Source organism: Leptonotus elevatus, chromosome 15 (genome assembly GCF_054856555.1).
Source record: "Leptonotus elevatus isolate MCC_2025b chromosome 15, RoL_Lele_1.0, whole genome shotgun sequence".
Classification (NCBI taxonomy): Eukaryota; Metazoa; Chordata; class Actinopteri; order Syngnathiformes; family Syngnathidae; genus Leptonotus; species Leptonotus elevatus.
The window spans coordinates 19,787,451-19,802,450 of NC_141253.1; the positions used below are offsets into that span (position 1 = coordinate 19,787,451).

At 40.2% G+C, this 15,000-nt stretch overlaps 1 protein-coding gene across 4 annotated transcripts in view; it reads left to right on the plus strand.

Annotated features, from left to right (window-relative positions):
* The window catches only part of dennd1a (DENN/MADD domain containing 1A), a 119,031-nt gene that overhangs the window by 83,030 nt on the left and 21,001 nt on the right, over positions 1 to 15,000 (plus strand). For 3 of the 4 annotated variants that reach the window (XM_086096421.1, XM_086096420.1, XM_086096423.1), the window contains 3 exons: positions 34 to 159; positions 6,945 to 7,046; positions 10,316 to 10,403. In XM_086096421.1, the coding sequence (XP_085952547.1) occupies positions 34 to 159; positions 6,945 to 7,046; positions 10,316 to 10,403 (316 nt within the window). The remainder of the gene's footprint in view (positions 1 to 33; positions 160 to 6,944; positions 7,047 to 10,315; positions 10,404 to 15,000) is intronic. The other variant, XM_086096422.1, reaches the window with a different exon arrangement.

Sequence of the window (15,000 nt, forward strand, 5' to 3'; positions counted from 1 at the left end):
TTGTTAATAATTTTATTTACATTGTTCCATTAGGTTTCATGTCTAAGAAGTCGACTGAGGAAGTTTTCAACAACCCCAGGCGATGGTGTTGCCCATGCCTTCCTCAAGACTCAGGCAGCTCTGTTTGGCAGCTACCGAAATGCTCTTCAGATTGAGTTGGTCAGTAAATCGCTACATTTTAGAATGCAGATAATATATTTAACACAAGTTGACAAGCATTTAGGTATGTGCTGCCTTCACTGATAGTTATATACAGGGGTGCATATAACAATGTTGGTGTGATCCTCACATGAGCACCAGAGGTGGTTGTTTGGTGCTAATTTTTTCCCCTGACCTGAAATGCTTGGCCAAAAACCAAAACGGCGGGGGAAAAAATTATGCCAATTTTTTATTATCATTGCATTTATTATAATTAATGAAAATTATAATATTATTATAAAATAGGCCTATTTAGTAGGGGTGGGACAAAAAAAACAATTTGACCGGATATTGTTCGTCAAGGAGAGTCATAAGGACCGTATCAATAGCAGGCTCCTCAATCGATACAAAATCCGCGGGTAATCAATAGATACATTGCTTGTAAATCTGTGGACCGGATATCGCGTGGTTATGAATCGGTTGCGTGTGTGAGGCTTTATGGTTTTTATCTTTTATAACATGAGCAAGCGCTCTGCGCAATGCTCTACTTGTTTTGTTTGCATTTCAGTAGCGTCACTATTCAAGCTAATTCCGTGTTTACTGAGAGCCAGCAAAGTATAGCTCATAGACGCTTCATTCCCCAGATGTTGTAAACATAATGCAATGGCACATTACGTGCCTTTTTGAGGGGCCCGCCGTCAACGCCGGCAAGCACACAGTGTGTGCGCGGAGGCGCGTCACAGCGAGTGACAACATGCAACTAGAGACAACGGCAGAAGTCCGTACATCTCGGCATTTCCCATAGCTATCGAGTGCTCTCGGTCCATTTGTACATGTTGGTACTGCGCGTGACCTCTATTCCAACTCCCGTGACAATCCGGTGCATGGATTCAAACTTCACACAGGTATGTCCCAAAGCTAACACACCAGCACCAGCTAAGCTAAGCTAAAAGCACGCCGCAAACATCTCATTTCACTGCTTGTGGCTCCCTGTCAATTTACACAACTAGGACGAAAAGAGAAGTAGATTTGGGACCTGCCCGCAATTATGTCATCAAACTAAAATCTGTTGACAAATATGATTCCGTGGTCATTGTGTCTCAGAACGTATTTAAAAAATAATAATAATAATGTCGTACATTAACCAAAATAAAAAAATGAATGTGACGACCAAAGAAAAACTAATTGTTGATAAAAAGGGATAGTCACTTTTGGCAACAACTTTTGGATATATATTAAGTGGTAAAAACGTGTTTGATAGATTTATTTTTCAATCAGGTGGCTAGGTTTATTTCATGTCTCAAATTTATGTTTCTGAAATACTTTGCACTGTGCACATATTTTGTTTGTGTTGGTGTCTTTTTAAAGGTTAAATATTTATATTTCAAATTAAATTATCAGCCTTTTCTTTTCCTGATCCTTTTTTTTAATTAAAAATAAACAATTATAACTGTCAATAACGACTAATAAATACTTAAACTGTGATTTATTTTTCAGTCATATCGCCCAGCCCCTTTTTGCGGTCTATTTAAATACGACGTGTGCTCTTTGTGCATGCGAGTCGCATCACGGGCGCGTTGCGTTCACAGTAGATGTCACATTTGCTCTTGTAATGTAAACAGTACATAAAAAGATCGGATTTAACAAAAAATCTGAATTGGGCATCACGCCCTGCAGTGTGAACGTAGCCTAAGTAAGCAGTGCCAAGAGCAGTGACTTGACTTCAGTGTTGTCAACTTAAAGCTGCTCTTTGTAACAATTTGCCCCAAAATATCTTTATAATACCCTTTTTATTTGATAATTTATGACCGAAACATCTTGTAATTAGTAGATTAACACCTTAGCTGTTCACAATGGGTACTCCCTGCAAGCCTCCTGCCAATAGTTTTTAGACTGGATTCAAGTTAGAATTTCCAGCCCTCTGTCTGCTGATGTGACGTCATGTGTGCATTATGTATGTCAGGGCTATTCACTTACTAATTCAGTTGAGCCAAATTTTCAAATCAAGGACTGTAGCCGGACCAAACACATTAGGCACCCAGTAAACAGCCAATAATGACACATTTCAAACCAATATTACGGAATTACAGATGACAAATATTTACTTTTTATTCATCTCCTTTTTAAATTTGGATACTTGGCAAAGACAGATCAAAAACAGCATCAATCATAAATGAGTCCCAGTCCAGCCCTGCCTAAGGCTTCTGCGTTATGATAGGAGGCAGATATTTTCCTCCACGTGTTCGTTTTCTTTCGGGTAGTGAGAATCTTGGTTATCCGAATACAGGCTGGAGATCGATGAACAGTTACTTCGAAGCTTTTATTTCTACAGAATATTCTGGGCAAAAGTGAGTTCCAGACAATGGCTGCAACCTCTCACAAGTGCAAAGATTACAGACACTTACAACATTCTTATACTATCTTGAAGGGCGATACCACAAAGCCCCCAACAAACAGCCCACCCGGAGTTCACCAGACATGAAATAAGACTTTAACGACATAATTCATTACACATTGACTTCAACCACAGACAATGGCCCATTGTTGTGGAAATAGAGGAGGTCCCAGTCATGATGGCACCTGGAGACATCATTCAAACACATTGACTTCAAACACAGACAATGGCCCATTGTTGTGGAAATAGAGGAGGTCCCAGTCATGACAGCACCTGGCAGAAATTGCGATAACACTCACAAAGCTCTACTGAGGAAATAAGGAAATCAAAACAGTTATGACTAAATCTGGGCAGAAGACCCTCTTCAGTTACAGTCTAGGGCTGGGCGATATATCGATATAAAAATTATATTGATATATTTTTAAATGGGATATGCAATTAAACTATTTCATCTGTATCGATATAGTTCAAATTTGCGCTGTGACCCTTGCTCAGCTGCGCTTCTGACTGCTCTGCTCCTGTCTATACTGCCTCGCGTTCCCCCACCCTTCCTCTTTCGTGCATGTGGGGGGAGACTTCAAAGAGACACTCTGCACTTGTCAATAATGGCTGCACAGTGTGACGGAAGAATTGCTTAGTGAACTAAGTGCAATTTCTGCAGAAATTGCGTGGGAATGCTGAAAGCTGAATGCGAATAGCTGAATGCTTATAAAGTAAATTGAAAGATAAATTATGTGAAAATTACAAAGTATTAATTGTAGTTGAAAGATAAATGAATAAAAAGAACACTTGAACTGCAATCTGTCTAAGGTGTGATTCGAACCATCGCCTCCTGTTTGCCAGTCAAAGCTCTGCTGCATTAGCTGAAGAGTTGTCCAAGAGTTGACGATTTTCCTTGGCGCCCTTGAACGCTTGACATCACTCACTCACAGGATTTAACGTGCGAAGAACTAGACCGAGTAAGGTGGGCCAATGTGATCATACAACACCGATCCGCATTTATTTTGAAAAGCACCAGACGGCGTTCGTAACGCCGCTTGTAAGCGCCAGACGGCGTTCAGAGCGCCACTTTTAAACGGCGGACGGCATTCGGAACGCCCTGTTGCAATGCCTCTTCTTCCGCCAAACGCCGGATGGCGTTTCGGAACGCCGGATGGCGTTTCGGAACGCCGCTTTAAACGCCTTTTAAATACCACTTTAAGCGCCGCTCGGAACACCGCTTCTTCCGCCTAGCGCTGTCTCAAACGCCGCTTGCCGTAATTATGCTAATGAAGCTAATTAGCTCAGCCCGACATTTTTGACGAACTAATGAAATGGAAGTTTTTCCAGCCAATAGGAGCACGCCAATCCCTTCTCCTTTTCTGCCAAGGCAGTAGCAGCAGACCACCGATTGTTTGTAGGCTGGAACAAGGGGGACACGTCTAGCACAAGTAACTCACGGCACAAACAACTATACTTTGTTTTACCACAGATGCAATGGATGAATGAGTGTTGCATTGTAGTTTAGTCATTTATAACATGTTAATTGGCTACAGTGAAGCTAGCATTACGTAGCTTCAATCTGTTAAAGGGCTGGCATGTTTACATTACAAAACTGCAGTTGATTCAATCAAATAAATAATTAGTTCATAACATTAATCTATTTTTATTTTTTTAGGGCTTATACGTTGGTAGTTGGTGTCTGTATAGATGTTATTAATGCACATGAATGAGTTTTTACTTTAAGCCCTGTGTTTGTCGTCAGTCTCCAACCTGAAAATGTCTTAAGAATTATGTGTAGCGGGAGTTAGTCAACCCTTGAGCAAAACAAATATGACCAAGCATCATGCTTATCCATTAGACATCCAAAAATTGTGAGGATGACCACTGCAGCCAAAAGACATCATCAATTGAAGCTGGCAAGGTGTCGAGCGGTCATTGAGTGCCGCTCCAATCCAGTGTCAACCACAGTTTCTGACAGGGGCCTCCGAGGCACTAGAGGAAGAATGGCACAATTAAAACCACAAACTATTGAAATTCTGTCTCACCATTTTTCTGTTACAAAAACTACAGCACTGTAGTGGTTGCTACAATTTAGCGTCTGCTTCACTGGCCAAGTCTAAAGGTGAGCCCAAGGATCCTGACATTTGACACCAAATGAGACAAATGTCTCATTTGGTGTCACTGAAATGAGACATGAAAACATGCAATATGCATCACGCATTATGAGACTGTAAACAACACATTCATTTCATGTCACCCATCTACACTTTCACTCCATCTCAACAATAGCTGCGTACTGATCTTGGATTAACGCTTTAAAACGTGCCCATAGGTGCTGTCCTGCAGTCGACTACTGCTGAGTACCTTAAAGCCCCGGTTGAATGCAGAGGGGACATTTCACGACTGGTCGAAGGAGAAAAAAAAAGGCTTCAGTTTAAGAATGCTTCCAATCCATGTGGAGGGTTAGTCAATGAGCAAGGCATAGAAATAGTACCAAACAAACAAACTACATACATACAAGCTGTTAAAGTTGTTGGAATTGTATACATTCAGTACAAATATTGCATAAACAAATATTGTTGTCCCTGTCTTCCCAGATATCCTGGCATTTAGATTATTGAGTTCCTGATGTACTGTGCATTAATAACATCTATACAGACACCAACTACCAGCCCTAAAAAAAAAATATATATATATATATATATATTTGTGAACTAACTATTTATTCCATTGAATCAACTGCAGTCTTGATTTACGGAATGGGTTGACTCAAAAACATTGGCAGACCTTAGCGCAAATGTAAACAAGCCAGCCCTTTAACAGATTGAAGCTACGTAATGCTAGCTTCACCGAAACCAATTAACATTTTATATGACTAAACTACAATGCAACACGCATTCATCCATTGCATCTGTGGTAAAATAAAGTATAGTTGTTTGTGCCGTGAGTTACCTGCGCTAGAAGTGTTCTCCTCGTTCCAGTCTACAGACAATCGGTGGTCTGCTGCTACTGCCTTGGCAGGGAAGGAAAAGGGCTTGGCATGCTCCTATTGGTTGGGAGGTCAATCAGATGAAACGTCTAAGTGGGTAAAAATATGACCCCTGTAAATGGGCAAAAATCGGACAGTCAAAACAATTATTTTATGTTATTATCCTGTCCTATCACTTCCTGTTCCTTTTAGCATATGGCTCCAAGAGAATATTTTGTAGGTCTTGGGCTCCTTTATTTTCCTCCAAATTTTCATCGATCTTCCTGAAACGTACAACCGGGTGTTGTTTCATTAAAAATTTCTAGGGGGGCTAGTGAGTCATAAAAAAAACCCTACTATAAAATATTGCTCATTTAGCCAGGCGACATGTGCGTTTTTCATAAGTTTTCATACATGTTTAGGCCCTCAAAATTTGTGTTTTTGTTGCGAAAAATGTTACCACACCCACAGCGTTTCACAAAAACTGACAAAACTTCGTGTTGTAACATCATGAAGGCCTAAACACTCTTCTGAGCAAATATGAGGTAGATCCGGTTAACCTGCTTGGAGGAAAAACTTCGGGGGGGGGGGGAAACCTGTTGTTTTTTCGCCAGTAGGTGGCGCTATCACTACGATGAAATATAAGTTCGTAGATGTCTTCAGGACTGCTGGACTCTCCTCGAATGTGTGAATTTTTGAGAAGATAGGATAATTTGGGTTAAGTCAAAGCAGCTTTTATTGTCACGGTGACTCAACAGATTTTGCGGCACCATACCACACCCATTGCCGAAAAGTTACAATATTTGGTCTGGGGCATGATCAACATCTTAATGCTTCTCTGTAGAGATGTCAAAATTATTCGATTAATCGACAAGTAATCTATTATCAAATTAATCGACAATTATCTTAATAATAGAGTTATTGTTTGGAGCCATTTCTTTTTTTATTTAAAATTGTCCAAATCCTTTGATATCAGCATGTCAACAGTCATTGTTTACTGATTTCTGTAGTCCTTCATGAAAGGAGACTGATTATCTTCTGTGTTTAATCAAAATAAGATTAAACACGATGCATTTTGGTCCCAGTGCAGCCGTGCTTCTCACCTTTTTCACCCCTGACCCATTTTCATGCCTGATATTACTACGGTAGTTATGCTATGACGTTTGATAGCCAAAGGCAGAGATGCCCTGTGTCTGTGTACAGAGTAGCACTCGTGACTTGAAGACGAGTAACTTCCTGACACTTACCCAATATTGTATGCGAGAACTTAGCATGCCTCAATACTGTTCTGAAGAAATCTGAATTCAAATGCATGTAATTTTTTTACTAGCTGACCGTGACCCACCCAAAATGGGTCCGCTAACAACTTTTGGGTCTTGACCAGCCAGCCAGTTGAAAATCACTGCTCTAGATCAATATAGCTGGTGTTTTTAATGTTAATGTGTCTTTCTGTATTGTTAGGGTGAACCAATAACATTTAATGAGGAAACCTTTGTAAACCATCGAGTGAGTGCCATGAGAGACTTCCTTCAGAATGCCATCCAGCTTCAACTTTTCAAACAGGTAAACATCTGTATCCTTATCAATTTTGTTTGCATAGTTGTATTTTATCCAGCGAATCATTGAGTCTATAGCCACAAACCTTTATTTTTTGGCTCAGATCACAGGTCATGGTTTTGGATCATGTTTAAACAGTGAGTCAGAGTAGCACTACTTCAGATCTAAATTTTGGGCAAATTGTGTCTTCTTTTTTTTCTATTTATGTTTTTCAGATCTCAATTTGGGGCAAAATAGTGTCTTTTTTTATTTATTATTATTTTCATAGATTTCAATAGTTTTCTAACTGCTGATATTGTGTGTCAATGTTTTTACAATAAAATATTGTCCTTAAGTAGTTAAAAGTTTTGGTTTTGAATTAAAGATGGACCAAAATTATCATTTTTGTTCAAAACCAAAAATGAGGAAAGCAAGACCAAAAAGAAAAAATCCTCAGCTGGATCATTTACTGCCCTTTGACAAGTTTGTCTAAAACTACTTACATTCTGCAGATCAATTCAGAATTTTTTTTTTGTGTCGTCCATTTGATTTTTTTCATGTCAATGTAAGAGTACAATTCAGCATTTTATTATTATTATTATTATTTTTAGATTTGACCCAGGCGGCTTTCGTTTATATAAATCGGGTAGATATCTGATGTGACTGCAGTCTGGACTCTCAGGTCGTGCTCATCCAATCACGAAAATCAAAAACATTGGTTGAAATATGTCTGCAAGCTACTCAAACTACGTGAGCTACCGGTTAGAGAAGCCTGGTGGTGACAAAGGCGATCGAGATGCTGGAGGTGTTAGAATTTTCGACATCTGGGTGCCTTGGTTTCAGGCCACTCCAAATCCACATTCGAGCAGATAGTGACCTCTCCGAAGAGTTGTTGAGCCAGTTTGTTAGCAAAAGAAAACAATTCTTATTGTGTTCTCTGGTTGGATGAAAAAAATCTTCCAGGCCACCTGGGGTTGGCATGGCCATATTGGGAAGTGATGTGTAGACTGTTTTTTGAGTTTCCCCTGGTGGATCCTCCCCCGTTTATTGGACATCCATCATGGCATTATTGTTACAGTTGTTAAAGGCAAGCATACTGATAGACCAAGGAAGACATCAAAGCGTCAACACATTTTTTGCCGTCTGTGGTGAACTAGTAAAATGCAACGACCTAAGTTTGTAGCATGTGCATTTTGAAGCACATCCACAATGGTGCCTCAGAGAGTCATTGGAGTCCAGGGGCATGCTCCCTTGTAATATTACACATTTAAACACTTCAATTTGATGCATTTTGATGGGGGAAAAATCAAGTAGAATTAAAAGACATTAACTATCTATACATGGTCACATTATGCTATATAAGCAATACGTATTATAATGTAATCCATAAGTACATAAGTAATGTAATCCAATTACTGTAATATTAAAGTAACATAGCTGGTTTAGAATTTATTACTTTTGGATTAATCTAATTCAAAATAGGCTAATGAGGACAAAATAAAAATAAATATCACTAGGCCACTCAGTAGACCCCCGTTATTTGCATGAGATAGGACTGCAAATAGTGGAAATGTCAGGTTAAGCCAACCTAGAACATTTAATAAACAACAGACAGGGAAGGAAGACATGGGACTTAGATTATTTTTGTTCGCGAGGAGAACGGACAGAGGTGTGCTCAGTTACAATCCTTTTTTTAGGGTGGTTGCTGCTAAACAGCAGTTGCTGCTCTAAAGGTTGGGGGGATCACACAGCAGCAACCATCACGGATATGAGTCATTGCGCAGATAATAATGCAGACTTGTTTTTCTTCGGCACTGAAAGTTTAATTTTTTTTCTTCTTCTTTTTTTCTGAAAGTTTCAACAGTCAAAGTTCAACAGTTCGGCTGCAAAATGTTCCAGCCGCTATCTTGTGATAAGGGCGCAGTTCCTGTTTTGCAGCTGCAGGAGCATGAGGCATGCTCCGTCTTGCGGGGTCTCTGCTTTCTTCACAGATTACCTCAATTTAATTGATTCAAGCAGGTTATACCGCTGAATAAATGCTTTGCAATACTATAAGAGTAAATATGGGATTTTGTTCTGCCCCTCGTTTATTTTGTACTTCCTGTCCGCTGCCTCTGCGCTAATACTCCACGCTAGAGACAGACGATACTTCCAGTCCCAACCTACACTTCTTTCCTCCTTCTCTTCTTCTGCAACAAGATCCTTGCATGATACTGGCTGATCTTATACCTGCTGGCCATTTAAAAATAAATAACATTGCAGTCAAGCTTAATCCTTCAGTCAGAAGCTAAGTCAGACCCTCATGTACACTCTTGCATGAAAAAACACTTATGACATATAACTTCATATGTACGCGATGACTATGACTTTTATGACGTATTGATACGTCTTATGTATGGAAAGAGTTAATTACTTACAGCAATTGTAATTGAACTTTTTTAATTGAGCCTACAGTCAATTGAGAGCACCTATGTGAAAAGACCGCCCAATTAGTTAGTAATGGGGTGGAGTTCAAAGGGGGGGAAAAAATGGTAATTGTAAATGTGTGTTCCTTGCAAAAGGGTGTTACTCGGAGTTACCTAAACAAAAAAAACTGGGGAACTCACTATCCTCAGTCAACCCAAATTACAATTAAAACAAAGGAACCCAAAAAATCTAAACAAATTAACCATGCTGGTGTATTACAACCAAAAACAAATTCTAATGGAAAATAATGGAACACAATGCTTTAAGAAAATTCCTACAATTGAATCACCCAGAAAAAAAAATTTTAGGCAGTCAATAGCCTTTTTAACTTCTGCCGCCAGGTCGCATGGACTCAAAATGTCCACAGGGTGGTGGTGTTGCCACACAATGAAAACCTTGGGATTTTTCCAAAGCGGTATCAAACGTGGGGGTTATTTTACGTGGAAATTAACCAATAAATAATTGAATAGACCAATCACTCAACACGTAGTGACGGTCCAGTTTGATCACATATGTGAAAGGAGTGTCCGTGTTGGGCCTGAGAGGCCTGTGCAATGTCTGGTTTTGTGGAAAAAGATGAATTTAAAAAAACACAAAAAAACAATGGGGTAGCGAGCCGAGTTCCAACAGCTTCAACAGCTCCAAGCTGATCTGACGAACTGCTAGTGGTGTGTTAAAGTGTTCTTTTGTTGTTGTTTTCATGATTTCATTTCATGATATATTTATTAATTTTGAAGATGAATAACATATGCATGAGAACAGCGTCACAGTCAAAATACTTAGAAAAAGTAACTTGTTTTTGTTTGTTTGTTTTGTTTTTGCAACTGCAGTTCATTGATGGCCGTCTGGAACTATTAAACTCTGGAGAAGGTTTCACTGACATCTTTGAGGAGGAGATCAACAATGGCAATTATGCAGGTGAGCCAGTTTTGACTCATTAATTGAAGGAGACTCAAATTAATTAATTAATTTTGAATCAGAACCTCGGAGCACCACATCTATTTTTTAATAGTTTTATTAGGATAACTGATGAGAACCTTGTTGAATCAGTCATTAAGATGAAGGTTGTACCCCTTTTTGTTTGAGTTCTTTGTTCAGCTTAGAGGTTATTATAAATTGATGAAACACACACACAGTAAGCAATCAGGTTTTGATTTTGTACACAGTTTTTTTCTAACCTATGTGGGAAAATCTACTTGGAACTTAAAAGAAGCAAAACTCTAACTACTGTGATAGGCAATAAAACAAGAACTAAAATGATAAAATAATCAAAGAAAAACAAAAACAGGAAATGAGAAACAGTCTTAAACAAGGTGATGGATTTCCTAATCAAACCAACATGGGATCCACATTTAAACTAATTATTTAACCCCATTGGAGGCACCAATTTGTACAATCTGGTTAATATCTGCGAAGTTGCACTTACAAATGGTCTAGTGTTGGTCGCGGAAAGCCTGGATTGGAGGGTCGCCAAGCTGCTGTTTGAAGCAGAAGATGAAGAGAGAGAGAGAAAGAGTCCGGCTGGGCAGCTGAGCCTCATGGCGGGGGAAGGTCGACCTGTTGGCTGCGGAGAGGCCTTTTCGGTTGGGGCCTCAGAGCACCGCTGTTAGCGCTGTTAGCGCTGCTAGCGCTGCGATCCGTTTAGCCTTGCCAAAAACAGTGTGTTTGACTGCGCCTGTCGCCAAAAGTGATGTCTTCCGTGAGTTTGTCGCATGTGTTGGCCACGCGCGCCGTGTGCTGGTGGTCAAGCTAGCTGTGGGCTAACTTTGTTTTTTTGTAATTGCGTGAGTGTGTGTGTGCATATGTGCGTTTGATTGTGTGCTCATTAATTCACCTAAAAACTATTAAAAATCCCATACCGTTTAACTAAACCAAATACTTCAGAATCCCGCTAGAGTTGTGAAGTTTTCAGGAGACCCAAGGAAGGATCAAAGAAAAGAAAGGAAAGTGAAATCCAGCACCGACCAGACATCACCTACTACCCACCGGGTTACCAACCAGAATCTTTCACCAACCCCAGAAACATCTTAATTCCAACAAATTAGACCTCAAGAGACCAAAGGAAAGACTGAGGAAAGGAAGGAAGGAAGGATAGATGAAGCAGAGTGAGATCCACAGACATCAGCCTCCACTGATTCAACGACCAGAGGAAGAAGCAGATTGTGTTTGAATTTCGATAGATGCTGGTGTTGTGGATCTGGCACAACCCTCGGGCCCCACCAGCCGGAGAGCAAACCCAGGAACCTGGAGCGCCCCCCACCCCAACACGGCCCGCGCCCCAAGCCCATCGCAGCAGAACAGGGCACGGCAGGCCCACCAGGCACCCCACCAGCCCATAGCCCCCCCCCCCCCCCCCCACCAGCCCATAGCCCCCCCCCCACACACACACAATAACCCAGCCCCGCCGCCTCCAGGCCGCCAGACAACCCCCCACCCAGCCACCAGTACCACACCAGGATACAGATAGGGGACTGCAGTACTGCGGTCTGCCCCAATCGATGGCTCCCCACCCCGACACACCCGCCCCTCCTAGTTGTGGGGTGCATAAAGCTAAAAAAGCTATGCACTACTGGTTATTAGTGTTGTCAAGCTTTCAATTTCAAAACAGCGATTAATTATTTCAACAAACTCCTTGGTAAGCCAATAATTGAAGTTATCAAGCGTTTAATTTTGTTGGTAAATGTTCTTCAACTGTGGCACCAAAAATCACCACAGAAGGACGCCATCAGCGTTTGGAAACGCAGCGAGGCTCTTATATGGAGTTGTTCTTATTGTTCGATCAATAAAGTTTTTCACTGAATGTGTCTTAAATGGGCGTTTAAATGTCTTAAACAAGTTTTAAAACGTAGCAATTTGCAAGCAAAGTTGTTAGCAAGACACACTAACGTAAACTTTGGCAATGAATGTGTGCGTCTCCTGTCAGCTGTCAATCTGTCAAGACACGTTCAATTCACTTCATACAGATGCTGCATCCAAAGTCCTATATTAGCGTCGGAATTAATGGTATCGGCATGTTACTTGTTAGTACTCACCGATACCGATACCAGTTTGAATGCAGTATCAGGCCCTCTGCCGATATCGGTATCAAAACAACACTAATTAATGACGGTCCAAAAGTGCAAAACGTATACAAATATTCACCCTAAAATCAGAGCGTTAACACACTGACACAGGAGTGGAAAAATATTATGCAACATTTAAAAGTGTCGTAATAGACGCGAAATGCTGTTTCAAAATGTCTTGGGTCTAATGAAAATCACAGATAAGATAGTACAGTAGTAATTGTATCCCTCGATTAGTTTAAAATCCCGGTAAAAAAAGTTCAAGGAGATGGTTGATAAGTTGTCCCAAGCTTTAAAAGACCTTGGCAACCATTCGAGGAAGAGAGTAAAGACCTGTATTCGCTTGACACTGCTCACCCTAACTTTGCAGAACTTCTGCAGTCTCATTTGGAGAGAGGTCAGGCGAAATTTCTGGACTTTTCACAGGCCCTGGAAAACAATCCAGCCATTTTCTATAGAAGCTTGTCAAGGAGGACTGTCAGCTGTTCTCAAAGCTTTTGATCTTGTCATAGCCAAGAGTGTGTCCTTCAAGAGTTCTTTCAGTAAGAGAACCAGTCCTTCCCTGCTACATTGAGCAAGGGTGGAAGATTGTACTCTTGAAGTCTCAGCTGACCTCTATCCTTGAGACCTATGTTCCACCAGTTGACAATAAAGCAAACGTTCTCATTGTAGATGGGTCAGCTTTGGCCCATGCCCTGCCACCAAAAAGATTCAAGACATTTGAGGACTATGCAATTCTCGACTTCCTTCCAGTGATATACACATACTCCAGCAAGTACACAATAACACATCTGGTCTTTGATGTGTACAACACTTCAAACCTTAAAGCTGGAACACGGTCAAAACGTGGCTCGTGGGTAAAGACGCAAGGTGACAAATAGGAACACCATGCCATCTATGGCATAACTTCTTGAGGCACAATGACAACAAGAGTTGTACCACCTTCTTGCCGACGAAGTGGCACAAATGTTTACCAAAAATATGGTTATTGTCACAAAGGGACCGGCTGTCCTCACCACTCATGGACTGGGCAAATGCTATCATGAGGAAGTGGACAACCACATTTTTATGCACGCTTAATGTGCTACAGAACATGGCAGCTAATCCATCATGATCAAGGCAAATGAAGGCATGCTATTTCTCCATGCCTTTACGGGAAGTGGCACCCTGTCAGCCTTCCGCAACAAGGGCAAGAAAACTGCTAGGCAGACATGAGACATGTGTCCAGAAGCCTAACCTGTTTTCTCCAAACTGAGTAGTTTCCCTGTCCATAGTGAAGGATTGTGACTTGGAGATGCTGTATTTTACGAACCATTATAGATGCACATGGTACCAAAATATCTGCTTTTATCGTCTATATACTGTACTGAATTTATGAAATACTTCAAGTTGATGGCAGACATCTTGGACCCCATCATGGTTACATGTCCTAAATGTGCTGAAAATAGGCTACAAAAAAAACAAAAAAACATAACCATATTCAATTAATAACAATCATTGTTACAAATGTCTTGCTACACATATACTTGGCACCAAAATATCCGTAATACCCAACTTTATATGAAACTTTAATACATTTATGCGGCTTAAAATCAATGCATTTTGAGTTATTAAGGGGAAAAAAAATCGGCAGACATCTTGAATTTTGTGACCACCATCTTGCAATTTTGTGTGGCCAGCGTTATTTTTTAAAAGAGTGGGGTTTAAAGAGTATATGTACAAAATGTCATGCTTGTATCACAAAGTGAATGATTCTGGCTAAAAATGCAATTATCTGCTCCACTATAAGCAAACAGTAGACTTAAGTTAACCAGATAGAAATCTAATTACAACAATTTAATCAAACTGTGTTACTAATGTTTTAGTGCTACAATTAGGCAGACAGAGGGCTCTCATTAGGGGTCGCGTGCTGACATGTGGTCCTGTTGGAGGCCACATGTCAAATGAGGAGCGCTCGGGAGGGTTTGGCTCTCGGGCCCACCCCTCAACTTCGTTTATTGGTCGAATGGTTTCAGGGGTGTTACCCTGAATTCCAGTTGAGTTAAGGATACGCCTAAACAGATGAAGGATCTTAACACGTTTTTTATATATATATATATATATATATATATATATATATATATATATATATATATATATGTGTGTGTATTAATGTGTGTGCGTGTGTTTATATTAATGTGTGTGTATATATATGTGTGTGCGTGTATATATATTGTGTGTGTTTATATGTGTGTGTATATATATATATGTGTGTGTGTGTGTATATATATATATATATGTGTGTGTGTGTATATATGTATGTGGGTGTGTGTATATATGTATGTGGGTGTGTGTATATATGTATGTGGGTGTGTGTATATATGTATGTGGGTGTGTGTATATATATATGTGTGTGTGTGTGTGTGTGTGTATATATATATGTGTGTGTATATATATATGTGTGTGTGTATATA